Genomic DNA, 27,843 nt, shown 5'->3' on the forward strand with positions numbered 1-27,843 from the left:
GGAATCGGAAGTCCAGGTAGATTAGCTGGGGTAGGAGAAGGACGGACGGGATGAACGGGAACCAGACAGGTCTTATGGCAGCCCTGTCCCCAGCGAAGGACTTCTCCGGTCTGCCAGTCAAGAACGGGTGCATGTTTCTGGAGCCAAGGTAGGCCTAGCAAGAGGGCGTGAGAGAGTCCAGGCAGAACATGGAAGGAGATACTTTCAGAATGCAGCATTCCCACCTGCAGAGTAATGGATTCGGTGATGAGTTGGATGGGGCGTGGTAAGAGCCCTCCATCCACGGCAGCAACAGACAAGGGTACAGCCAGAGGTTTGGTGGGGATGCGGTATTTCTCTACCAGGGACTGTGAAATAAGATTCCCGGCTGCTCCAGAGTCCAGTTGGGCTAGTTCGAAATAACGGTTCTCCCCGTAGACGATTGAAACTGACAACAGCAGGGATGGAGAGGATTTATTCTTGTCTAGGTGGACCTCTCTGAGCGAACCTAGACACAGGCGTTTCCCGACCTCTCCGGGCAGGCACGGATCCGGTGCTCCTTACTGCCACAGTAGAAGCAGGTCCCCTCGGCACGGCGTAAGTCCTGACGGGTCTTGACCATCTTCGTCTGGTCGACCTGCATAGGCTCAGGAGGGTGTACCTGGTTAGAGACAGAAGGAGTGACGGGTTTCTGAAAAGTAGGAGCTAGACGTGGTAACCTCCTCTCACGGGTGACCTCTCTGGCACGCTCCTGGAACCGTAGGTCAATCCGGGTGGCAAGAGTTATTAAGTCATCGAGAGTGGTAGGAATGTCCCGACCGGCAAGTTCATCTTTAATACGGCCGGACAGACCCTCCCAGAAGACGGAAACCAGAGCGTCGTTATCCCAGGCCAGCTCCGAGGCAAGGGTACGGAACCGTATGGCATATTGGCCCACGGTGAGACTTTCCTGACGGAGGCGTAGCAACGATGATGCGGATGAGGTCTTCCGTCCGGGTTCGTCGAAGACTTTCCGGAAAGCCGTGAGAAAAGCAGGCAAGTTGGACACCAGGGGGTCTCCTCTCTCCCATAGAGGATTTAGCCAGGCCAGGGCCTCCCCGGTGAGATGGGACATGATGAATGCAATTTTGGCTCGGTCGGAGTTAAACTGGTGGGACAATAGTTCAAAGTGCAGGGTGCACTGATTTATGAAGCCCCGAGCCTGGGCTGAGTCGCCTCCGAAGCGAGGAGGTGCAGAAAGCCGAGGTCCGGGGTAGGATATCATGGTGTTAGTGGACAGCGGAGCTGCTGGATTGCGAGACATGGCACTGGCGGAGGTTGTTGGTGGAGCAGTCAGAGTGTCCAGGCGAGTATTGACATTCCGCAGGTGACCCAGGATGGACTCCTGTTGGGACCTTTGACGGGACAGTTCATGACACAGGTCCGAGAGCGAGGGAGCTTGGGTGCCACCGGGTTCCATGGCCCGAGCAAACTGTAACGGGTCTGGGAGGCGGAACCTCTGAGCTACTATACAAGGGGGCGGTCCTTGTAAGGGAGCGGGTGGCGACCAGGCAGGCAGTCACAGCAGGTGACCGGGACAGTCTCTGAAAGAACGGGCAGGAGATCACGGCAAGTGACTGGGGCAGTCTCTGGGTGAACGGGCAGATGGTCACGGCAAGTGACCGGGACAGTCTCTGGAAGAACGGGCAGATGGTCACGGCAAGTGACCGGGGCAGTCTCTGGGTAAAGGGTTGGTACGACCTGTGGCGGCTGATGGTAGACTTGAGCTCCCAGGTGAGCAGGCGAGAGTCTCTGGATAAACGGGTGGTCACAGCATGTGACGGCAGAGACTCCAAGAAGACCAACAGACAGGCGGCAGATGAGCGCTCCCAGGTGAGTGGGCGAGAGTCTCTGGATAAGCGGGTGGTCACAGCACGTGACGGCGGAGCCTCCAGGTAGGCTAGCGGACAGGCAGCAGATGAGCGCTCCCAGGTGAGCGGACAGGAGTCACTGGACAGGCAGGTGGTCACAGCACGTGACGGCGGAGCCTCCAGGTAGGCTAGCAGACAGGTAGCAGATGTGCGCTCCCAGGTGAGCGGGCAAGCTGGTCCATAGACAGACTGACAGGAGTTGGAAGGCAGACCGTCGGACCTCAGGCAAGCAGGCAGGTAGCTGAAGTGCGCTCCCAGGTGAGCGGGCAAGCTGGTCCTTAGACAGACTGACAGGAGTTGTAAGGCAGACCGTCGGACCTCAGGCTAGCAGGCAGGTAGCGGAATATCAGGCAGGAAAGACAGCTAGCTGGCAGGTATCTGGCAGGTAACTGGCAACGGGACCTGAGGGCTGAAGCAGAGTAGTGAACAGTGCAACAACATTGCTCGGGCACCTCCATTTTGGAGGAGGTGCCTTATATATGGTAAAGTCCTCCGGCCATTGGCCGGGGACTCCTTAGGACGGCGCGCGCGGCCCCTTTAAGAGGGAGGGAGGGCGCGCGCGCGCGCCCTAAGCACAGTGGCCGGGAAGGAGCGTGCGCTGCCAGCAGAGCGGGAGAGGTACGCCGGGCACGGAGCAGAGCGGTGAGGGGAACAGCGTCCCTGCCTAGCAGAGGGCAGGGACGCCGGCACTACAGAAGTGCAGTATGAAGAGGCGGTAGTAGTTGGCGAAGCCCAGGAACCGCTGAATAGCCTTCAACCCCTCTGGTCGAGGCCACTTCTCGATGGCAGACAGTTTCTCAGGATCCATTCGTAGGCCGGTCTGAGAAATTATGTAGCCCAAAAACGGAAGCGAGGTCTGCTCAAAGAGGCACTTCTCATATTTAGCGTAGAGGTGGTTCTGCCTGAGCCTGAGCAGGAACTGACGAACGTCCCTCCGGTGAGTCTGGAGATCCGGAGAGAAGACCAAGATGTCGTCCAGGTACACCACTACGCAGGAGTAGAGAAGGTCCCGGAAGATGTCATTGACCAACTCTTGAAAGATGGCGGGAGCATTACAGAGACCAAAGGGCATTACCAGATATTCATAGTGGCCGTCCCGGGTGTTGAATGCCGTCTTCCATTCATCCCCCTGACGGATACGGACCAGGTTATAGGCTCCACGGAGGTCCAGCTTGGTGAAGATTCTAGCCACCCTCAGACGGTCAAATAATTCCGGAATGAGCGGAAGGGGGTATTTATTTTTCACCGTGATCTGGTTAAGGCCTCTATAGTCTATACAGGGACGGAGAGAGCCGTCCTTCTTTTTAACGAAGAAGAAGCCTGCTCCCGCCGGGGAGGTAGATTTCCGGATAAATCCCCGGGCCAAATTCTCCTCAATATATTCAGACATAGACCGGGTCTCCGCAGCGGACAACGGGTAAATACGCCCACGGGGAGGAGTAGTACCGGGTAACCGGTCGATTGGGCAGTCGTATGGTCTATGAGGGGGTAATGTCTCTGCCTCCTTTTTATTAAAGACGTCCGCATAAGACCAATAAGGAATCGGAAGTCCAGGTAGATTAGCTGGGGTAGGAGAAGGACAGACAGGATGGACGGGAACTAAACAAGTCTTATGGCAGTCCTGTCCCCAGCGAAGGACTTCTCCGGACTGCCAATCAAGCACGGGTGCATGTCTCTGAAGCCAAGGTATGTCTAGCAAGAGGGCGTGAGAGAGTCCAGGCAGAACATGAAAGAAGATGCTCTCAGAGTGCAGCATTCCCATCTGCAGAGTAATGGATTCGGTGATGAGTTGGATGGGACATGGTAAGAGGCCCCCATCCACGGCAGCGACAGATAAGGGTACAGCCAGAGGTTTGGTGGGAATGCGGTATTTTTCTACCAGGGACTGAGAAATGAGATTCCCGGCAGCTCCAGAGTCTAGTTGGGCTAGTTCAAAATAACGGTTCTCCCCGCAGATGATAGAGACCGACAGCAGCAGAGATGGAGAGGATTTATTCTTGTCTAGGACGACCTCTCTGAGCGATCCTAGACACAGGCGTTTCCCGACCTCTCCGGGCAGGTACGGATCCGGTGCTCCTTACTGCCACAGTAGAAGCAGCTCCCCTCAGCTCGGCGTAACTCTTGACGGGTTTTGACCATCTTGGTCTGGTCGACCTGCATAGGTTCGGGTGAGTGCGCCTGGGGAGTAGCGGGAGAAGAGACGGGTTTCTGAAAGGTAGGGGCTAGACGTGGAAACCTCCTCTCACGGGTGACCTCTTTGGCGCGCTCCTGGAACCGGATGTCAATCCGGGTGGCAAGAGTTATTAAGTCGTCGAGAGTGGTAGGAATGTCCCGACCGGCGAGTTCATCTTTAATACGGCCGGACAGACCCTCCCAAAAGACAGACACCAGGGCGTCGTTATCCCAGGCCAGCTCCGAAGCAAGGGTACGGAACCGTATGGCATATTGGCCCACGGTGATATTTCCTTGATGGAGGCGTAGCAGAGATGATGTGGATGAGGTCTTCCGTCCGGGTTCGTCGAAGACTTTCCGGAAAGCCGTGAGAAAGGCTGGCAGGTCGGACACCAGGGGGTCTCCTCTCTCCCATAGAGGATTTAGCCAAGCCAGTGCCTCCCCCGTGAGATGGGACATGATAAAGGCTACTTTGGCCCGGTCGGAGATAAACTGGTGGGACAGGAGTTCAAAGTGCAGGGTGCACTGGTTTATGAAGCCCCGGGCTTGAGCGGGATCGCCTCCGAAGCGAGGAGGTGCAGAAAGCCGGGGTCCAGGGCAGGATACCATGGTATTGGTGGGCAGCGGCGCTGCCGGGTTGCGAGTCATGACACTAGCGGTGGTTGCTGGTGGAGCAGTCAGAGTGTCCAGGCGAGAGTTGACATTCCGCAGGTGACTCAGGATGGACTCCTGTTGGGACCTCTGCCGGGACAGTTCATGACATAGGTCCGAGAGCGAGGGAGCTTGGGTGCCACCGGGTTCTATGGCCCGAGCAAACTGTAACGGGTCGGGGAGGTGGAACCTCTGAGCAACTATACAAGGGGGCAGTCCTTGTAAGGAAGCGGGTGGCTCCCAGGGAAGACGGGCAGGTAGTCACGGCAAGTGACAGGGACAGTCTCTGGGAAGAAGGGTAGGTAGTCACGGCAAGTGACAGGGACAGTCTCTGGGTAGAAGGGCAGCAGGCTGGTGGCTGGTGCGCGCTCCCAGGTGAGCGGGCAAGAGTCTCTGGACAGGCAGGTGGTCACGGCAAGTGACGGCAGAGCCTCCAGGTAGGCTAGCAGGCAGGTAGCAGGTGAGCGCTCCCAGGTGAGCGGGCAGGCTGGTCCATAGACAGACTGACAGGTGTCGGAGGGCAGACCGTCGGACCGCAGGCTTGCAAGCTGGTAAGCGGATATCAGGCTGGTATCAAGCAGGAATCTGGCAGGTGACTGGCAGGTAACAGGCAGGAACCTGGCAGGTGACTGGCAGGTAACAAGCAGGAATCTGGCAGGTGACTGGCAGGTAACTGGTAACGGGACCTGAGGGCTGAAGCAGAGTGAAGGCTTTGCAACAACATTGCTCGGGCACCTCCATTTTGGAGGAGGTGCCTTATATATGGAGAGGTCCTCCGGCCATTGGCCGGGGACTCCTTAGGACGGCGCGCGCGGCCCCTTTAAGAGAGGGGGACCGCGCGCGCGCCCTAAGCACAGTGACCGGGGAGGAGCGCGCGCTGCCAGCAGAGCGGGAGGAAGACGCCGGGCACGGAGCGGAGAGGTGAGGGGAACAGCGTCCCTGCCTAGCAGGAGGCAGGGACGCCGACGCTACATAAGTGCTCAATGTAGAACACAAGAATATGATCCCGCCTTATACTGAAAGTGATCAAAAAATGTTATGTATCCCAAAATGTTACCAATAAAAACCTTAATTTATCCCACATAAAACCAGCCCCCCACTCAGGTCTGTCATACTCAGGTCCGTCATCTGTCACTGGAACTATAGGGGTTCCACGCTACTGGTAGAACAAAGACTCTGGAAAAGTGACATGGCTACCACCCCTTCACATAAAATCCAGTAAATTCTGCGCTCCCAAATCCAAATGCCCCCCTCCTTCTGAGCTAAACCAAAGTAAGCAGCCACATGTTTGGCATTATTATAATGAGGAGAGTGCACTTAACAATTTATGGGGTGTGTATCGCCAGAAGCACAAGCTGGGCACAATGTATGGGAGCACAATGTATGGGCACTAAACTGGCATATTTGCAATTCTCCAGAATAAAGCATGGTGTGGATGTTCCAAAATAGTTGCTGCAGCCGTAGATGAATTCATTGAGGGGTGTAATTTCTACAATGCGGTCACTTTTGGGGGTTTTCTGCTGCTTTGGCACCTTCGGGGCCCCGCAAATGTCACTCACAAACTATTCTAGCAAAATCTGTGCTCCAAAAGCCTTCTCAGCCCTGACATGTAGCCAAATAGTAGTTTCTGACTCCATATTGGGCATCACCGTGTTTGGGAGAAATTGCACAATATTTTGGGGTCTAGTTTCACCTATTAACCCTTGTGTTACTGACAAATTTGCAATAAAATAAAAAAAATTACATTTTTATCACTAAGATGTTATATTTCAATGTGCCAATGTTATAAAATTCTGTGAGCCACTTGTTGGTTCAAAATACTAACTACACCCCTAGGTGAATTCCTTAAGCAGTGAAGTTTCCAATATGGGGTCACTTGTGGAGGTTTCTGCTATTCTGGCACCTCAGGGGCTCGGCTAATAGAGCCCACAATCTATTCAAATGAAATCTGCGTTCTAAAAGCCAAGTAGCGCTCCTTCCCATCTGATTCCTGCCGTGTGCTCAGACTGTATTGTACAACCACTTATGGGGTACTGCCATGTTCAATAAAAATTGCATAACAAATTATGGGGTCCATTTTTTCCTATTACCCTTCATGTAAATTATAAATTTGGTGGTAAATCATTATTTTTGTGGGAAAAATTTTAGTTTTTGTTTTCACATCTAAATGTTATAAAGCAGCAGCTATGAATCTTTTACAGGGCCATTTACAGTTTCTCATCTTACTGAATTGCAATGTATCCGTAAAAATCGGATGCGATACTGATGGTCCGTATGGCATGTGATTTTTTTCACACACTAAACCGATTTCGGAGTGAAATTGCAGCATGCCGAATACAGCTGAGAAAAAAATATGCAGATCTGTACTACTTCACTGAATAACAATTGTCTCAGTGCAATAGCTTATTTTCTCACATTGCACTCTTCCGATTTATACGCTAGTATTAGCGAGCCGTTTATCTGAATACGTCTCTAAAGAAACAGGTTTTGTAAATTTCTGCTACTAAACTTTTAACCCTTCTAACATCCTAACAAAATAAAATGACTTTTGAAAAATGATACAGATGTAAAGTAGACAATGGGACATGTTAATTATTTTGCACAGCATGACTAACTGGTTTAAGGATATAAAAAATGAAAGTTTGAAAATTGCAAATTTTTCTAAATTTTGGCCAAAATTCAGATATTTTCATAAATAAACGCAAGATATATCGACCTAAATTTACCACTAACATAGACTACAATGTGTTGCAAAAAATAATCTCAGAATCACTGGGATACGTTGAAGCTTCCCAGAGTTATTACCATATGAATTGATACTGGTCAGATTTAAAACATTTGGCCTGGTCATTTTTCACGCTGGAGGGTGTGGACCCACAGCGCCACAGGCCGGGCTTACCCTAGAGAGGCGTAACTAAGTACCACTCCAGGGCAGACCCCGGTACTGCAGCCGCTGACCCCAGGGGTCAGGAACTCAGGTACATACTTGGAGTGTCAGGCTGAGCAGAATCAGGATCACTGGCAGTATGTTATTGGAGCCGGTTCAGACAGAGTGGGTTCAGGTTCAAACAGAAGGACTGGTTCAGACAGAAAGGACTCGGGGTCACTGGACAGGTACTAGTCTAGAATAGCAGAACAGGTTCAGGAACAGGGACCTAACAACGGACTAGTAGGCTAAAGACACACTAGACACTAAAGTTGCTCAGGCACCTCCCTACAGGGGTGGGTGCCTTAAATACCTGATGCCTCCCAGTTATAGGCTGGGGGCATTTCAGGAATGCGCGCTACCCCTTTAAGACGCAGGGAGCACGAGCATGCCCTAAGTGAGTTGCTGGGAGACTTGCGCGACGTGCGCCAACTCTGGAACTTGGAAGCTGCGCTGGGAAAAGGAGCAAGAGACGCCGCCGAACTGCCATGGCAATGAGCATTTTGGCATCCCTACTGGGGCGAGGGAGAGTAACCGTGCAGGGAAGCCGGCATTACATCATTAAGGTTAAAATTGGCTCCATCACTAAGGCGTTAAATATCATAAGGCCGGATAACTCCTTTAATATAAATAGTATAATAAGCAATCAACACATCTGTTTAAGAAAACAGGGTTTTCATGGAAAAAAAACCCTCTTGATATCTAGACATGAACGTGCAGACAGGTCTCCTTGGAGTTGTCTTTTTAACCGGTTCAGGACCGCCCACTGTACATAAACGTCGGCGCTGCCCGGGCTCTGTGCAGCGCCGACGTTTAAAAACGGTGGGTGGTCCCGCAGCGCTCAGGACCCCCAGGGTCCTGCTAGCGCTGCGGTACCGGTTCAGAGCGATAGCTCTGACATGTGGCATCATGGGGACCTGAATGGATCAGGTCCCCATGATGTTAACCTGTTCCTATCTTCTAGATGCCGCGATCCATAGCGATCGCGGCATTTAAAAGATAGTAACAGCTGGTGGTCGGCGATCGGGACCCCCCACATACCTCAGGAGCGGCGGGGATCCCGGTGCTGTGACCTCTGACATCATTGAGACCTGATTGGCTCAGGTCTCGATGATGTCAGCGTCACACCAGCCAATCAGAGAGATCACCAGGGAAGTTTGTTTTAGCAACAAACTTTCCCGGGCGATCTGCCTGATAAATACACTGTTTCTCCTCCGATCTCAGTGAGAGAGCAGAGGAGAAACAGTGTGACAAGAGCTGTGTCAGCCTTGCCACTGTGAAAGTAAAAAAAAAATAAAATAAAAAAGAAAGTAAGAGTTAGGGTTCGTGAGTCTGTCAGATCAGTCCTGTCAGATCTGTCAGTCAGTCAGTCCTGTCAGATCTATCAGTCAGTCAGTCCTGTCAGATCTATCAGTCAGTCAGTCCTGTCAGATCTATCAGTCAGTCAGTCCTGTCAGATCAGTCAGTCAGTCCTGTCAGATCAGTCAGTCAGTCCTGTCAGATCTATCAGTCAGTCCTGTCAGATCAGTCAGTCAGTCCTGTCAGATCAGTCAGTCCTGTCAGATCAGTCAGTCAGTCAGTCCTGTCAGATCTGTCAGTCAGTCAGTCCTGTCAGTCCTGTCAGATCTGTCAGTCAGTCAGTCCTGTCAGATCTGTCAGTCAGTCAGTCCTGTCAGTCAGTCAGTCCTGTCAGATCTGTCAGTCAGTCAGTCCTGTCAGTCAGTCCTGTCAGATCAGTCCAGTCAGTCAGTCCTGTCAGATCAGTCCAGTCAGTCAGTCCTGTCAGATCAGTCCAGTCAGTCAGTCCTGTCAGATCTGTCAGTCAGTCAGTCCTGTCAGATCTGTCAGTCAGTCAGTCCTGTCAGATCAGTCAGTCAGTCCTGTCAGATCAGTCAGTCAGTCCTGTCAGGTCAGTCAGTCCTGTCAGATCAGTCCCGTCCGTTCAGTCCGGTCCGTTCAGTCCAGTCAAAAAATCTAAAAATAAAATGGCCCGTCAGACTTATACCGCAGAGGAGGTGTATGCCCTGCTGTGTTCTGACACTGATGACAGCGCAATCTCAGATGGAGATATGGATTTTGAGGGCTTTAGTAGCGGCGACACTGAGAGCTCAGAAATGAGCAGTGATGCTGTTCCATCCTCAAGCCCAAGGACCAGTACAGCAATAGGGGCAAATAGCGCTACTGGAGAAACGTCTCCAAATCAGGGAACACTGCCCAGTACAAGCGCTGTCCCTGCTACTAGTGAATTGGCGCACGCCAGTGTACAAGGGGCGTTGCCACATGATCTAGCATTTCCCAGATGGGAGGCTTCGGATTCGGCTGCTCCATTCAGCCCTGATTTCAACGCCATTCCTGGTATAAATGTGGAGGTGAAAGATTTTGGACCAATTCATTTTTTTAATTTGTTTTTTACAGACAGCTTGCTAGAGCATATTGTCGTGCAAACAAATTTATATGCATCCCAATTCATAAGCCAGAATCCCCGATCTTACTATGCTAGGGCAAATTTATGGACACCAACTAATGTCCCGGAAATAAAAAATTTTTTAGGACTTACATTTGCCATGGGGCTTGTTAAAAAACCGAGCATTCGATCCTACTGGTCCAACCACCCTGTTCAAGCCACCCCTATGTTTTCAGTCATTCTGCCTAGGACCCGTTATGAAATGCTCATGCGGTTTTGGCATTTTAACGACAATAGTCAGTGCCTGCCCAGAAATGCCCCAGAACATGACAGGTTATATAAAATTAGACCCATCATTGAAAATTTGACAGAAAAATTCTTAAGCCTCTACACCCCAACACAAAATATTTCTATAGATGAGTCCCTTGTAAAATTCAAAGGAAGACTGCACCTCAAGCAATTTATCCCATCTAAAAGGGCAAGGTTTGGAATAAAGATCTATAAAATGTGCGAAAGTTCAACCGGATACACATCCGCTTTCCGCATATATGAGGGGAAAGACAGCCAACTAAACCCACCAGGATGCCCTACTTATCTGGGGACATCTGCAAAAATTGTTTGGGAGCTGATAAGTCCATTTTTTCAAAAAGGCTACAATCTATATGTGGACAATTATTACACCAGCATACCCCTATTTAAAAGTCTGGTTGAACACAACATCGGGGCTTGTGGGACCATCCGTAAAAACCGTCAGGGGTTTCCACAACCATTGGTCAACCAAAAATTCCAAAAGGGGCAGTCAGGGGCTGTACGCAACGGAGAGCTGTTTGCCCTGAAATATAGGGATAAGAGGGATATTTTTGTCCTCAGCTCGATCCACACAGATGCCACAAGGGCCACTGTAGAACTAGGATCCACCACTCCGAAGCAAAAACCTGTGTCAGTCATTGACTACAACAAACACATGGGGGGTGTGGACCTTGCAGACCAGGTTCTACAGCCATACCAGGTATCAAGAAAGTCCTATACCTGGTATAAAAAGTTGGTTATCTATTTGTTTCAGGTGGCCACATACAATTCTTTTGTGTTGTACAAAAAAGCAGGAAATTCAGATCCTTTTCTTGATTATCAAGAAAAGGTCATTGAAAATCTTGTCTTCCAAAGTGTTAGCCCCGCTCATCCATTAGAATCTGAGGATGTGAAAAGACTCACTGAGCGACATTTTATTGCACTTATTCCAGCAACGGAAACAAGAAGGAACCCCCAGAAAAGATGTCGTGTATGTACTAAGAGAGGAATGAGGCGTGATACCCGCTACTATTGCCCACAATGCCCATCATTGCCAGCCTTATGCGTCACTGACTGCTTTAAAATCTACCACACAGAACCACGTTTTTAAACTGTAAAAATGTATCCCAATTTGTCATTCAAACATTTGGTTCATTTAGTGAATGACATATTCGAGTAGAGCTCACTTAATTTCCAGGGGGGGTTCTCCAGAATCTAAACCTTCCATTGCGTGCTTGTTTCTGGAAATCATCCATCGAGTTAAAATGGTCACTAAACCCATAGATGAATTCCCAGAGGGGTGTCATTTCCAAAATGGGGTCACTTCAGGGGGGATTCTTTAGCTCTGGTACTCTGAAAAGTGCCAGAACAGCATAATCCCCCCTGAAGTGACCCCATTATGGAAATGACACCTCTGTGGGAATTCATCTATGGGTTTAGTGACCATTTACCTACTTATTTTCCCACCACTAGATTAATTTATATAGAGGAGTAGATTGTAAAATTCGGTCACTTGTTGTGGGTTTCCTCTGTTTAGGCACCTCAGGGGCTCTCCAAATGCAACATGGCGTCCGCTATCCATTCCAGTCAAATTTCCATTCCAAAAGTCAAATGGCGCTCCTTACCTTCCGAGCCATGCCGTGCGCCCAAACAGTGGCTTTGCAGCACATATGGGGTATCATCGTGCTCAGGAGAAATTGCACAACACATTTTGGGGTCCATTTTTTCTGGCTGCCCTTGTGAAAATTAAAAATTTGAGGCTAAAGTAGCAGTTTTGTGTTAAAAATGTGTTTTTTTATTTTCACCCTTCAACATTATAAAATTGTGTGAAGCCCCTGGGGGTTCAAGGTGCTCACCACACATCTAGATAAGTTCCTTGAGGGGTCTAGTTTCCAAAATGGGGTGACTTGTTGGGGGTTTCCTCTGTTTAGGCACCTCAGGGGCTCTCCAAATGCATCATGGCGTCCGCTATCGATTCCAGTCAAATTTCCATTCCAAAAGTCAAATGGCGCTCCTTACCTTCCGAGCCATGCCGTGCGCCCAAACAGTGGCTTTGCACCACATATGGGGTATCATCGTGCTCAGGAGAAATTGCACAACACATTTTGGGGTCCATTTTTTCTGGCTGCCCTTGTGAAAATTAAAAATTTGAGGCTAAAGTAGCAGTTTTGTGAAAAAAAGTTAAATGTTCATTGTTTTCTTCCACATTCCAAAAATTCCTGTGAAGCACCTCAAGGGTTAATAAACTTCTTGAATGTGGTTTTGAGCACCTTGAGGGGTGCAGTTTTTAGAATGGTATCACTTTTGGGTATTTTCTGTCATAAAGGCTCCTCAAAGTCACTTCAAATAAGATGTGGTCTCTAAAAAAATGTTTTTCTAAATTTTGTTGAAAAAATGAGAAATCGCTGGTCAACTTTTAACCCTTATAGCTTCCTAACAGAAAAAAATTTTGGTTCCAAAATTGTGCTGATGTGAAGTAGACATGTGGGAAATGTTATTCATTAACTATTTTGTGTGACATATCTCTTTGATTTAAGGGCATGAAAATTCAAAATTTGAAAATTGCAAAATTTTCAAAATTTTCGCCAAATTTCCAATTTTTTCACAAATAAACGCAAGTGATATCGAAGAAATTTTACCACTATCATGAAGTACAATATGTCACAAAAAAACAATCTCAGAATCAGGTGGATCCGTTGAAGCGTTCCAGAGTAATTACCTCATAAAGTGACACTGGTCAGAACTGAAAAAATTGGCCCGGTCACGAAGGCAAAAACAGGCTCTGGCGCGAAGTGGTTAAGTCCCTTATGAAAATAAAAAGCTTTCAGTAGTAATGTCGCATATCTCTTCATGCATTTAGAAAAACATAGGGTACAGACAATGTAATCATATACTTAAATGTTTATTTCCAGAATCCAGACTATCATAACAATTCAGCCATGTGTTGGACTTAAATAAATAAAGTAAGATCTATATATATATATTTATTTATATATGTATATATATATTCGTATATATATTTCATACAGGGAGCAGATCTCCACTCTGCTTACAGGGGAAGGCATACAATAAGACGTACAATAGTAAGGAGTAACAGAAAAGGCAGATTGTTGACATACAAGTCATATATTGTATATGGCATATTTCCAATTTTTAACATTAAAAACACACATGACTATAAAGTGCCTGAATTCTCTAGTTGTGTTCATTTTTCACAACTGACAAACACGGTAAAAACGATGCATAAATTAATACTGTATATTTTGTAGAGGTTTTCTGTCGACGCAGCCACACAGAATATTTCACCCATATTAAATCATTATATCCATTCAATGTGTAAATGAAAAAAAAAATCATGGAAACAATATTCCAATAATTATTTATGAATGTGCTGTCAATAACATGGCCATGTCGGAGTGTAATCGGCATTCATGGGACTTACGGGATTTGCAGTACTCAAGTTTATATGATCAAATAATCATCAATCTTTGCAACGAAACAAAGGAAACATTTAAAAGAAAAATCTAACTTTTCTGTGTGGCTTGCATCAGTTATTGGAGGCAATTTGGTCTTGATTGCATCATGCAACCAGACAAATGAAACAATATGACACATAAGACATTTTGCTAGATATACAGTATATAAAACGCCATTTGTAAGATCTCAGACATCTAACAAAAACACAGAAGGCCCCAATTCTATAGGAAAATTAATCAAATTTCTACCTGAAAACGAATTCTGAGACGAGCGAAGCGTGTCTGCCCTTCTAGAAGGGTAAAAACGACGTAATCGGTCAGTGAATATTTTGCCATGGCTACACCGTAGATTGATTTAGGAATATGGAAGATTAACTTAGTGCTTATATTGTGCTGTCTAACCTGACGTCGCTGTATGCTTGTGCACCAGATGTACGGTATATTAGGTTCATGTGAGATGGCGCGTGTCTACCTTTCCTGAGTATATACAGTAAATATCATATTTATGGTTCCTTTTATTAAATGTTTCCATCCAGAAGGTGGATTTATTACTATCATTCTCTTGATTTCTGTGCATTGTTCTTTAGCTAAATGTGATGGTCATGCAATTAAAGAGTAACCGTCATTTTTACACGTGAAAATCAGAAACTTTGTAATATATCTTATATGAGAAATCTGCTTCTTTCTCTTCCTGGACTGATCATTCATTTCTCAAAATTCTCAATCCATAAGTAAAATCACAGAATTTCCCATTACTGAGATAGAAGATGACAATGCTCATATAGTTCTCATACAGAATGTCTGACTACCTCTAGCTCCTCCTCCTCCTTCTAGCTCCTCCTTCTTCCTCCCCTCTCCATAGAATCTTAAAAGCACCAGCTGTAATCTCTTATCTCAGCAATGGGAAAATCTGTCTTCGCTGAAAACAGATTTTACACATGAAATAAGAGTTTTATTCTTATTTCTTCCAAGCTTGAAGGAGAAAGAAACACATATCTCTGACAAGATATATTACAAAGTTGCTTTTTTTCATGTGTATTATTGATTCATGAAATAAAAATAAAATCTGCACAAATGCAAAGTGTTCAATTTAATTCTTGTAAATAGTAAAAAAATGCTCAATATCTATAGCTTATTTCTTAGATCTCAGTAGTGTGTCATAAGCAAAGGTGGCATGTCCCCGTGTTTTAGAAATGTGTATTTAACCTACTCACTGCCAGGAATTAATCAACCATTCTCTCTCATGTGATCTTGTCGAAAAGTCGCTCCTGTAATCTGTAAGGGTGCTGCCAAATGGTACAGCGGGCACGTAGCTGAAGCTCTGCGTACCTGCGGCAGGCCAATTGCCACACTATTTTGTTTCACAATTGTGCTGCCATTGACCGCAGGTGTGTAGAGCCCCAGCCACATGCTCATCGTTTTTCCATAGCCTAAAAAAAAGAGTAACTGTATTCCAAAACATATAAAGTGCTACAAGACTTAGGGGGCAGATTGCCCTCCATAAGAAACAATGTTCCTACTTTGGATTAAAGGGAAATAATAGGTGCAATTCCTATGCAATCTAATATTTTTGGGGGCTTCTCAAAAGTCCCACAACTGCAGGATGGAGCATTTTGGCTTTTGTTGACTGGAAGATAAAATCTCCTAAAAGCATCTCACAGTTTTTCTTCTTCTGCCAAATCTCCCAGTTAGTGTACCTGCATGAGGATGGGGAGATAGCTGTTGATGGACAAATTTTCGGGTGACAGATATCTTATGTCTATTACTTATTTAAGCTAACTCGCTACATAGAAGTAAGGGATTTATGTCTAAAATAAATAAATCTTGGCTAATTTCCAGATGTTCACAACTATACACAAGGCAGTAGATGAGCGGATTATTGAATCAGTTATTTAGTTTGACAATTCAGAACCCAATTACACCTTAAAATGGGGTCACCATGGGAGCTCTCCAAACTCTCACCCAATTTATGGAGGCAGGAAACGAGGATTGGGCATGTTAGATTATTGTAATACGCCAATCCTTTGTTACAGCAGGAGATAAGCCGTCACGACCCTAGGAGGGTCTTGTGGTAGCTCATTCCTTTTTTGCCCATTAAAAAGACATGCAAAGTCGTTCAAGCAAGATGTTCCTTAGTAGGGGGGGGGGGGGGGGGCTTGGGAGCTGTAACATGGACAGCTTAAAGGAGCACTCAAAGAAACAGATTTTTCCCATATAATCCTGACTCGCCAACAATATACTAGCAGCGTAATTTGTTTCATCCCAGCTCAGTTACATCTACACATGTTTCCCCCTTCATTTATAGAAATGTGGTGATGTGATCTCCAGTCTGACAACCAGGTCAGTACCTCGTTTTCTGTGTGTAAACAGGAAGTCAGTCTCTGGATGACATCATGATGACATCACCACCTATCAAACCCCTCCTGACAGCTCGCACACTCCTCAGCTCCACACTCTGCCCTGGTTTTCTCTCTGTATAATCCTCTATGCAGGTAAAAAAAAAAATTAGGGTATGGTTGTGAACCTGACTAAAAGGAAAACTGTCAAGGCTGCCTATAGGAAACAGTCATAAAGCAGCTTTTGTTTTCTTCCTTAGTTTTATTACTCGGCCCAGTCATTTCTGCTTTCTGTAAGGCCTCATTCAGATGTCAGTGATTTTTCATGTACTTCGATAGCAGTATGAGTGCGATCAGTATTTTCCATCAGAGTTTTGGTTAGTATCAGTATATAAGATCAGTGATTTTCACGTACAAAAAAATAAATCAATGATAAAGCTTCTCCTATCCGTTAATGTTAATCACGGCCAGCACACACAGTGTACACTAATGCCATCCATGTGCTGTCCATAATTTTCATGGATCCGTAGAATTATAGGGATGATTTAAGACACAGACATGTCTCAGTGATTTTTCTTTGTGCATAGTGCAAAAAAATAACCATAGACATGTGATCAGCTCCATAGATTATAATGGGTACGTGGTTCTATAACCATAGACATGTGATCAGCTCCATAGATTATAATGGGTACGTGGTTCTATAACCATAGACATGTGATCAGCTCCATAGATTATAATGGGTACGTGGTTCTATAACCATAGACATGTGATCAGCTCCATAGATTATAATGGGTACGTGGTTCTATAACCACAGACATGTGATCAGCTCCATAGATTATAATGGGTACGTGGTTCTATAACCATAGACATGTGATCAGCTCCATAGATTATAATGGGTACGTGGTTCTATAACCATAGACATGTGATCAGCTCCATAGATTATAATGGGTACGTGGTTCTATAACCATAGACATGTGATCAGCTCCATAGATTATAATGGGTACGTGGTTCTATAACCACAGACATGTGATCAGCTCCATAGATTATTATGGGTACGTGGTTCTATAACCATAGACATGTGATCAGCTCCATAGATTATTATGGGTACGTGGTTCTATAACCATAGACATGTGATCAGCTCCATAGATTATAATGGGTACGTGGTTCTATAACCACAGACATGTGAAAAGGTGAATAGATTATAATGGGTACGTGGTTCTATAACCACAGACATGTGAACAGCTCCATAGATTATAATGGGTACGTGGTTCTATAACCATAGACATGTGATCAGCTCCATAGATTATAATGGGTACGTGGTTCTATAACCACAGACATGTGAACAGCTCCATAGATTATAATGGGTACGTGGTTCTATAACCACAGACATGTGATCAGCTCCATAGATTATAATGGGTACGTGGTTCTATAACCATAGACATGTGAACAGCTCCATAGATTATAATGGGTACGTGGTTCTATAACCACAGACATGTGAACAGCTCCATACATTATAATGGGTACGTGGTGCTATAACCACAGACATGTGAACAGCTCCATAGATTATAATGGGTACGTGGTTCTATAACCACAGACATGTGAACAGCTCCATAGATTATAATGGGTACGTGGTGCTATAACCATAGACATGTGATCAGCTCCATAGATTATAATGGGTACATGGTTCTATAACCATAGACATGTGATCAGCTCCATAGATTATAATGGGTACGTGGTTCTATAACCATAGACATGTGATCAGCTCCATAGATTATAATGGGTACGTGGTTCTATAACCATAGACATGTGATCAGCTCCATAGATTATAATGGGTACGTGGTTCTATAACCACAGACATGTGAACAGCTCCATAGATTATAATGGGTACGTGGTTCTATAACCATAGACATGTGATCAGCTCCATAGATTATAATGGGTACGTGGTTCTATAACCATAGACATGTGATCAGCTCCATAGATTATAATGGGTACGTGGTTCTATAACCATAGACATGTGATCAGCTCCATAGATTATAATGGGTACGTGGTTCTATAACCACAGACATGTGAACAGCTCCATAGATTATAATGGGTATGTGGTTCTATAACCACAGACATGTGATCAGCTCCATAGATTATAATGGGTACGTGGTTCTATAACCACAGACATGTGATCAGCTCCATAGATTATAATGGGTACGTGGTTCTATAACCACAGACATGTGATCAGCTCCATAGATTATAATGGGTACGTGGTTCTATAACCATAGACATGTGAACAGCTCCATAGATTATAATGGGTACGTGGTTCTATAACCACAGACATGTGAACAGCTCCATAGATTATAATGGGTACGTGGTTCTATCAGTGAAAACCACGGACAGAACTCGTACGTGACAAACCGACATCTGCATGAGGCCTTAGAGCAGTGATATAGTAGGCAAGCCAGGCTGAAGCTGCAGCACATAGGATATACTGTGCTGTATACATCAGGGGATAGCAGCTCTATGTCACTGATCTATAGGGATCTAACAATATCCACAAGGCATATACAAGAACATCTATATTATTTTTTAACTGCTTCCTGACCAGGCAATTATCCATTTTTGCGTTTTCGTTTCTAAAATTCCTAAAAATATTTTTTGCTTGTGTCGCCATATTCCAAGACTTGTAATGTTTTTATTTTTTCGGTCAATGGAGCTGTGTGAGGGCTTGTTTCTTGTGTGGCGAACTCACGTTTTTATTGATGCAATATTGGAATATGACATTTTGATCTCTTCTAATTGCATTTTCTGCGGCGTTGCAGTGCCTGAAAAAATGCAATTCTGGCATTCCGATTTTTTTTCTCTTCACAGCGTTTACTGATCGGGTTAAATGCATTTTTCTTACCTTGTTTCTTAGTCCCCTTGGGGAACTTGAACCAGCACTTGTCTGATTGCTTATATTATATACTGCAATACCACAGTAATGCATGTATATAGAAAAATCATGGTTTCCAATGAACACCAGCCACAGGCTGGTCTTCACAGGAGCACCTTAATTGCGTTCAGGCACTTTAAATGTCACTGTCGGAGATTGACATTGGCATTTAGGGCGACTACAGCAGTGAGCAGAGCTCAGCTCCACTTGCTTCTTTATCTAGAGATAGATGCCAGCTGTGTAGCACAGCCAGCGACTGCCATATGTTAATCAGGCTCAGCTCCTGAGCATGCATTAAATATGAGGACTCAATATTGGATGTACCAGTATGTGCAATTCAGAAAAGTGTTTAATAATGTCCTACCCTGCACTATAGAGGTATAAAAAGATATTTTACTGGAATTCAGATTTTTTTTAAATAGTTCTAAGCCCTTCTAATGGAATAAAGTAAATAATTCAATATGATTCATCTTTTGGCAGTTTTTTTAGATTTTCAAACAGGAGGTAGGGAAAGAAGGAAACAATATAGAACATGGGTTGTAGTAATGATTCATCATCCAGAAGCGACTATTATCACCTTATATAAATAACAATGCATCTGGGGATTAAGAGGGGATCACATACATAGAAGTGATGGAACGTGGCAGAGTGTGCTTATGCAGCTGCTTCACTTTACAGAACAGTCAACAGTTTTCAGCCAGTCCTACACCATTGACATCTAATTCCCAGAAACAACAAATTCTAAAGCACTACAGAATGTGACATATTGGGATTAAAGCATGATGAGCATGTTGGATACACACATGAAAGCCTGTGTTATATATGATAGCCACCATTAAGTGAACAGTGTATATGTAACTTTCTATGATTTCCACTCTACTCTAGAAACTTGTGCTTATCGTTACTGACACCAACCACTATGGTCACTGATCGGTACTGATGCTGAGTAATCTATGGTATTCCTACATGAGGAGAGTGCCTCTTTCTTTCTTTCCATGTGTCAACTGTATTTTACAGCTATAGGGTGTACTTTCATTAGTGTTTAACATTGCAGTTATTTTGTTTTTTTAAGTTTGGATCTAGTTTCTGCTCCTCTTTCTCCATCTTTCTCTTTTCTCCATTCTAACAGATGTATTCAAAAATATTTCTACCTTACCTCAAGATTCTGGTGGTCCTTCTACTTCCTACTCGCTAAGTGTTTGGTACTTTTCTACTTTCTTCTACACATCCTTACTATTCAATTCTTTTTTTTTTGCCCCGTCTCACCTTTCTCCTGGTCTTTGAGCACTAACCTGACATGCACATGCGCTTTCAGGAGATTTTTTGGAATGAGTATTCTAGAGTTGGAGGTTACTAATGAGATCTTTGCAACCATTCTAATGATTTGCCCCCTCCTCACACTACAATAGGGGTATCAGAAAACACAGAGCTTATTGACCCAGGATCAGACAGCTTTCTTTGTGGAGATGATGGTTGTAGTGAGTTGTTTTTTATTCCAGGTGCATCCTGCGAGCCATTTGGTTTAAGTTTTCCATTTTGGCCCCGAAGGTCTCCGGGGGGCTCCAGAAATGCCACATGACGACTGAGGGCTGCTTTATCACTGGTAGTCTCATGGTTGGGTGTTGCACTGAGGACCGAGGAGCGAATACTGTCCCTGTCCTCTCCTTGGCCTCTATCGCCTGTCCTACACCAGCAGCGGCATGGTGTCAAGTATAGATAGATCAGGACGAGGATGACACTGGCCACACATCCCACAAGAGTAGTGTACGCGGTATTAAGTGTATCCGGGTGCACGTGTCTGGTCAGATTAAAGACACTGAGGGTCACATAGAGGGTCTCATTCAGGGCCTCGCTTTGAGCGTAACAAGTATATGTGCCCCTGTTCTCCAAACGGATATGTCGTATTTGCAGACTGCCATTATTCAGAACGGATATGCTGCTGTTTGTTTCCTCCCCATCATTTTGTTTGTGTATTTCATTTCCAGGCGTCATCCAAATCTGGCTCACATCTCGTTGTTTAGTGTCACAGTTTAAAATCACTGTATCCTCCAGATACACTTCCATGCCACTCTCCCGCACGATGCTGCAGTTCATGTATTCACTATCATTGAGGGAAAATACATTTATAGAAACAGTTCTTTGCTGGGAGGGGGGATAACATCGTAACTGTTCTCGGAAGTCCACAGTGGATGCCAGCTGGCGGACGTGCCAATTCCAGTACAGTCCATACAATTCACAGTTGCAGGTCAGTTGATTTCCATGTAAGTAGAGCCTGTTGGCTAGCCAGGCGGGCAGCACCCGGAGTTGTGGCACCGGGAGACTCTTGATATGATTGAAAGAGAGATCGAGTAGTGACAACTCTGGCAGTTTTTCTCCATCTTTTACCAGTTCAAGGGGGAAACGTGTCACTAAATTGTAGCTCAGGTAAAGCTTCTGCAGATGCTTCATCTCGTCAAAAGCAGTGCGATCAATTTCCAGAATTGCATTTTTAAAGAGAACCAGAACCTCTAGGTTTTCCAACGCACTAAATGCATTCTCATCAAGGGCCCGCAGTTTATTACAGGATAGGTCCAGATGACGCAGGTTTGGGGTCAGATCAAACGCCTCCGATGATACAAAAGTGATATGATTGTGTGACAGCAATAACGTGTGCAACCTCTTAAGTGGATCCGGAGTCCATTCGGCCCTCAGACGTGCCAAGTTGTTGTGTGTGAGGTCCAGCATTGCTAAATACTTTGGTAGACCACTTGGGATCACAACCAGGTCCCTTCTGGAGCAAGAGATGACATCGCTTGCACATACACAAGTTTCTTGGCAGTTTAGTGGAGATGCTTCTAACACTGTCATCATTTCTCCAAGAAAGCAAAGACTGAAGGCCCAAAACAGCTGTGGCCAGAAGACGTAGGATAGCCACATAGTGAGAGATGGGTCACAGGTAGCAGACACTTAATTCTGTTGCATTGTACCAGACCGAGGATGGCAGAGCTTCACTGGCACAGGGCAGTAGAGACACTTCACACATACTTATATGTCTCTTACCCAGAGTATGACGGAGGGAAGTCTTCAGAAATGACTGAGTTAGCCCATACTCTTTGGGTTCAAACAGGTTTTAAAATCTTTCCGTGTCCAGCTCCATAATAGCACATTAGGAATCAAAGGCAGATTAAAGGGTAATAATTCCACGAAAACAAACTCCTGTTAGAGAAAGACAAAGTAAAGAGTGTAAAAAACAATTGTAATAATAATAATAATAATAATTTTATTTCTATAGCATCAACATATTCTGCAGCACTTTACAATTCAGAGGGGACAATGATTACAATATGTCACAACACAACAGGCTGTCATTCATTTCTATTAAATGGGCAACGTTATTCGTTTCCATTGTGATTTAAAGCGTAACCGTCGTTTCAATTATTTTTCATAAATCAATAGCACACATGAAAATAAGCAAGATTATAATATATCATGTTAGAGAATTCGTTCTCATTCTGGACTGATCTTTCATTGTCAAAATTCTCAATTCACATATAAAATCTGTCTTCAGTGAACACAGATTTCTCAAATTACAAAGATAGGAGATGACAGTTGGTGCACATACAGTTCTATGGAGAACTGTAACTGTCGTTTCAGGAGAACTTGCAGCAGAATGTCTGTGTTTGTCTCTAAATCCTCCTTCTTTCATAGAATTTTAAACGCACCAACTGTCATCTCCTATCTCTGGTTTGCCTAGATAATTTGCTACCTTAAATCGGGTATATCATGCATAATATCACTGTTTGCTTATTTTGGACTTGAATTGTCCACTTTTTGAGCTAAATACGTCAGCAGTAGTACTGAAAAATCCCTATTAAATGAGTGAAATATAACATACAGTTGACCCAAATAGATAATTAGTAGAGTCTAACCTCATAGACGTCATCAAGACTCAGTCAATAATTTTAAAAGAATCTTAATGTAAGACTCAAAGTACCGTCATTTTACACTCACCATTAAAAGGAATCTGTCACCAGGATTTTGCTGCCACATATGAAAGCAGCATGATGTAGGGGTAGAGACCTGGATTTAAGTGATGTATCACTTACTAGGCTGCTTGCTGTATTTTAGGTAACGCCCCAGTTTTATCTGCTGCAGATCTATCAGTTCTCTGAATGCTGAGCTCTGTATAACCCCACCCACACCACTGATTGGCAGCTTTCTGTGTATGCTGTGCATAGACAGAAAGCTGCCAATCAGTGGGAGTGGACAGAGTTATGCAGAGCTCCTGAATATGGAGGACTACATGGCAGCAGGTTTACTAGTCCTCTAGTGATAATCTCCTGCTAATAACAGTGATTTTATTAAAACTACAGCAAGCAGCCCAGTAAGTGACACATCGCTGGAATCAGAGTCTATGTTTCTACAATATGCTGTTCTCAAATTCGGTGGCCAAAACTTGGTGATAGATTCCCTGTAAGCAATCGAGAAAGAGTTGGATAACTCTGTCCTCTGTATCCTCTGTATATGGTTTTCAAAGGAGTTGTTTCACTACTTAGTAATCTCATTAGATGTCCCAATGCACACCCTTAGGAAGCAGTGCAGAATTTTACTGCTGGGGCCACTACAGTCGGGTGTTATTTAGAAGGGTACTATTCTGTAAGTGTTGATTTATCCTTACAAGACTTATATACTGTGATTTAATGTTTTTGTTGTGTTGTTCCCTTTTCTCTTGTGAATAAAGTTTTCTAAATTTCAGATGTAAAAAAGAATAATTTATGCAATGACTTAAGCAGCGATTTTGAACTGATAATAGTATCACACCGTTCTATAATTTTTAATAATACAATTTATGGAAAACTGAACATCCCCTTTAAGAATGTACAGTATTATCTACGGCATTAAAAAAAAAAGTCTTACTGACTGTTGGAGGCGTTCACCAGTTTCTTTAGGTCTTGCATGATTACATAACATTGTCGAATACGTTAATGGATTTTAATCTAGTAGCATAAATACATCCTATTACATAACTAAATTGTGTCCCTAAAGAGGATATGGAGATTATGTTTAATGGACTTGATAAATTCAGGAGATTTCTTAGCAGATCCTGCATTATTTCTTCAGTTACAAAGTCTAGTAGTAGAGCTTGATTTTCCATTTTTATTAATTCTAGATTAGTATGGTGACTGACAGTTCCAAGACTATTATCTGTAAAGATAATTGGTACGTCAGTCACTGAGATGGGGGATGATCTGATGATGTTGGGGCTGGGAATCACATTGCTTGCTGGATGCACGCTTGGACTTTTCCTTCTTGCACTAGAAACAGTGAACTTCAGATTAGACTTTTTTGTGTGTTTTTGTGAACAGGGGGATGAAGAACTGAAATCCTATATTTAACTAAAGGTCCTTTTAATTCTGGGAGCAGAAAATGTACCAGATAATGCAAAATCAAGGCCATTTCCAAATCCAAACAAGATTTATTATTCTTCATAGCAAGTGACTCACTTAATTTGGCGGCAACCATATAACTGATGAGTATGACTAGAATGCTTTTGCTCTGACCATGTACCGGCAACTTTCCCATTCAGCAATAACATATTCAGTTTGAGATATTAGTGAGAATATCATTTTAAGTTATCTAGCAGAGATCCTAACATTGTGGTCATTTATTCACTTTTCAGGACAATCTTTTTTTTACATGCACTTTGGCCTAAAAATAATTTTTGCAATTGGGCTTCATTAAAAATTTTGCACCGTTTGCCTTCTATAGGTTCTGCTGGCTGCAGAATGCGTTAATTGAGAATTTGTCTTTCAGCCCTCTATGACTGTCTGATAGGGAGCTTATAACTATTTTATCAGTTTTTTGTTTTGCTCCTCTCTGCTAATTTATAACAACAGACCACATTATAGCTGAATGTGCTGGGAAACAAAGAGCCTGTAAAAGCCAAACAGTACCAAACTTTTTAATAAAACCCAATTGTAAAAATACATGCATGTAATAAAAAAAAGAAAATTTGCACCAAAAGTGTACATACCCTTTAGCCACACAGGATATAAAAAGGTAAAAAGCCTAATAAAAATATAACTTAGTGGTATTGTTTTAACCCTAGTGGTAAAAGGGCTCTCCTAAGGGGAAAAAAATATTCCTTCTGTGGAAGCAGTTCCTATTCTGGTAGACTTCTGCTGTTCTTATTCTGGTAGCCTTGCGCTGTTCTTATTCTGGTAGCCTTGCACTGTTCTTATTCTGGTAGCCTTGCGCTGTTCTTATTCTGGTAGCCTTGCGCTGTTCCTATTCTGGTAGACTTGCGCTGTTCTTATTCTGGTAGCCTTGCGCTGTTCTTATTCTGGTAGCCTTGCGCTGTTCTTATTCTGGTAGCCTTGCGCTGTTCTTATTCTGGTAGCCTTGCGCTGTTCCTATTCTGGTAGACTTGCGCTGTTCTTATTCTGGTAGCCTTGCGCTGTTCTTATTCTGGTAGCCTTGCGCTGTTCTTATTCTGGTAGCCTTGCGCTGTTCTTATTCTGGTAGCCTTGCGCTGTTCTTATTCTGGTAGCCGTGCGCTGTTCTTGTTCTGGTAGACTTGCGCTGTTCTTATTCTGGTAGCCTTGCGCTCTTCTTATTCTGGTAGACTTGCGCTGTTCTTATTCTGGTAGCCGTGCGCTGTTCTTATTCTGGTAGACTTGTGCAGTTCTTGTATTACATGGACAGTCCTTTATCTGAATTACGGCCATGGAGTACTTTATTTTGCATGGCTGGCTGTGGCATCACCCAGGACAATCATTTGATTATCACCGCCATACCTGCATTTTGACAACCTGTCACTGATATGGTCTTCACCCATGTTGTACTATGTTGTAGTAGTGCTCTAATAACATTTGGGGAGCCATATACACGGTGTGTGAGGGCCACTTGTAGCTTTGGTTGGTTTATACTGCCATTTAGGGTCAATAATGATCATAAATGGTATCCTATACAACAGCTGTCATTGTTTTGTAGAATTTCAGCTTAAAGTATAATTGGGGTCCATATCTTTTTCTACAATGCCAAAAAAGTGACAAAAGTAACTTTTTAATACTGCCGAAAAGTTACAGACATCTCATTATGATGTATTAAACAACAAGATCCCATCCGGCATACGTGATTGTAAGTTAAAAGGGATCTGCCATAATTACTGGGCTCCACGGACACTTATCCTCTCCCCACATCCACCACATTTCCTGCCATCCTTCAGGCAGGTTGGTCACACACACAGGGATAATGATAAAAAAAAAAGTCGCTTGGGCTTTTCTTTCATCGGGCTACACTAGTCCACAATAAAATGAATGTTGGCAACTTTTTTTTTCTTTTTTGGGCATCTGTACTTGTTTTTTTTTACCTAATATTACACATAGATGGCAGCAGAGGGTGAAAACATAGAAGTGTGTACATAGCCTAAATCATCCAAGCACCTTCTAATTAAGCTTTTATAGCATAGTGTTTTGGCAAATAAATCAAACCACCACTCGGTGATGTCTTTAAGCCGCAAACCCATTATGTAGACTCTACAGACTATACATAGATACATGACAGTGACCCATCCTGGCTGCCGGATGGCTAGTGATATATTTATAGAGCCTCAAAGATCAAAATTCTACTCATTTGAGGCGATACACCTGATTAATTCCATATGTCATCATCCATAATGTGGCTTTTCCATTGTGTTTCCTAGTGCCATGTCCTCATCCATATGTGGTCCGCGTCCCTGCGGTCATACCTGGGGGGCTGCCTGCACTCTTGTCATATTCTGTGGGTGAGTAAGTGCAGCTTTTAGTCCTAGCACTGGATGGGAGGGGGTTGTATGTTTACGAGGATGATGCAGATAAACTGCAGGTCCTCAGGATGGATGTCATTGTGCTGCTGATGAGAGATGAAGGTGTGTTTGGGTCCAGTCATCTGTGTCTAGGGTCAGTCTGACCTCTGCAATCAGCCTGGTCATTATTCCGTCCTCTGTGTGTGTGAGCAGCCTCATGTGTCTTTTTATTCCCATGTTATCGGTGTATTACTATACCCGCATGAATGAATTAATGGGATGGTTATGTCTGTTTTGGGGTCTGTAGATTTCCGCCTGTATGTAAGCATCCTATCAGTATGTGTAGTAGTGTTCCTCTGGACCACCCCATCTGCAGCACTCTTGGCTTGCCTTTGTCTCTTTGTGCACCTGTTTTTACTATGTCAGTGTCTGCATTTCTCCATACCTGTCTTTTTTTTGCTCCTGTGACTTCCTTGCTTTTTCATGTCTCTCTGTGTCGCAGGCAAGATGCAGTTCTTCTGTGTCCTCCGCATGCAGAAAGCTTCGTCCGCTGCAGCCACTGCTGATCTCCCTCTTGTTATTGGTGCCAGAGAGCTGGGGGAGGAGAGAGAGAGTGAGAGAGAGAGTGAAAAGGACAAAAAAAAAGAGAGAGGGAAGAGGGTGGAGAAAGGAGGGGGAGAAAAAGACAAAAGGAGGAGGGAGACAAAGGGGGTATGGATGATAAGGGAGGGAGAAATAGGGTAACAAAGGGAAGGAGGTTGTGTTCTGCAGCCGTCCTGGCTGATGCTCAGTGACTCATTGCCCTTGTTGGTCTGGATTGGCTTTGTTGCTTCTTCATTGATACTTGGTGTAGATCTGCAGTAAATGTCGGCTGATTCTCATTTCCCCTTCCCCTTTATTATATTTACTCAGGCTCTTTCCCTTGACATTTTCTATTACTGCCGCTTCTCATAACCTTTCAGTGATGTCCTTGAATCCTGCACTCGTCTCAATTATCTTCTGCACCCGCCAGACTT

The 27,843-nt window shown here is 44.4% G+C and overlaps 1 protein-coding gene across 1 annotated transcript; it reads right to left on the minus strand.

The window, feature by feature from the left end:
• Positions 1 to 13,299: 13,299 nt before the first annotated feature.
• On the minus strand, positions 13,300 to 27,481 carry AMIGO1 (adhesion molecule with Ig like domain 1). The gene is made up of 2 exons (XM_073666811.1): positions 27,273 to 27,481; positions 13,300 to 22,257 (listed from the first exon to the last, which is right to left on the minus strand). Exon 2 carries the CDS (start codon positions 21,976 to 21,978, stop codon positions 20,458 to 20,460), a length of 1,521 nt encoding a protein of 506 aa, XP_073522912.1. The 5' UTR covers positions 21,979 to 22,257; positions 27,273 to 27,481; the 3' UTR covers positions 13,300 to 20,457.
• Between the last annotated feature and the right edge of the window lie 362 nt (positions 27,482 to 27,843).

This window comes from Phyllobates terribilis, unplaced genomic scaffold, assembly GCF_046119375.1.
Source record: "Phyllobates terribilis strain yellow unplaced genomic scaffold, ASM4611937v1 Scaffold_2__4_contigs__length_985480577, whole genome shotgun sequence".
Lineage (NCBI taxonomy): Eukaryota > Metazoa > Chordata > Amphibia > Anura > Dendrobatidae > Phyllobates > Phyllobates terribilis.

Coding starts and splice junctions, on each gene's coding strand:
- AMIGO1 (XM_073666811.1), bottom strand. CDS start 21,978: ATGTGGCTATCCTACGTCTTCTGGCCACAGCTGTTTTGGGCCTTCAGT.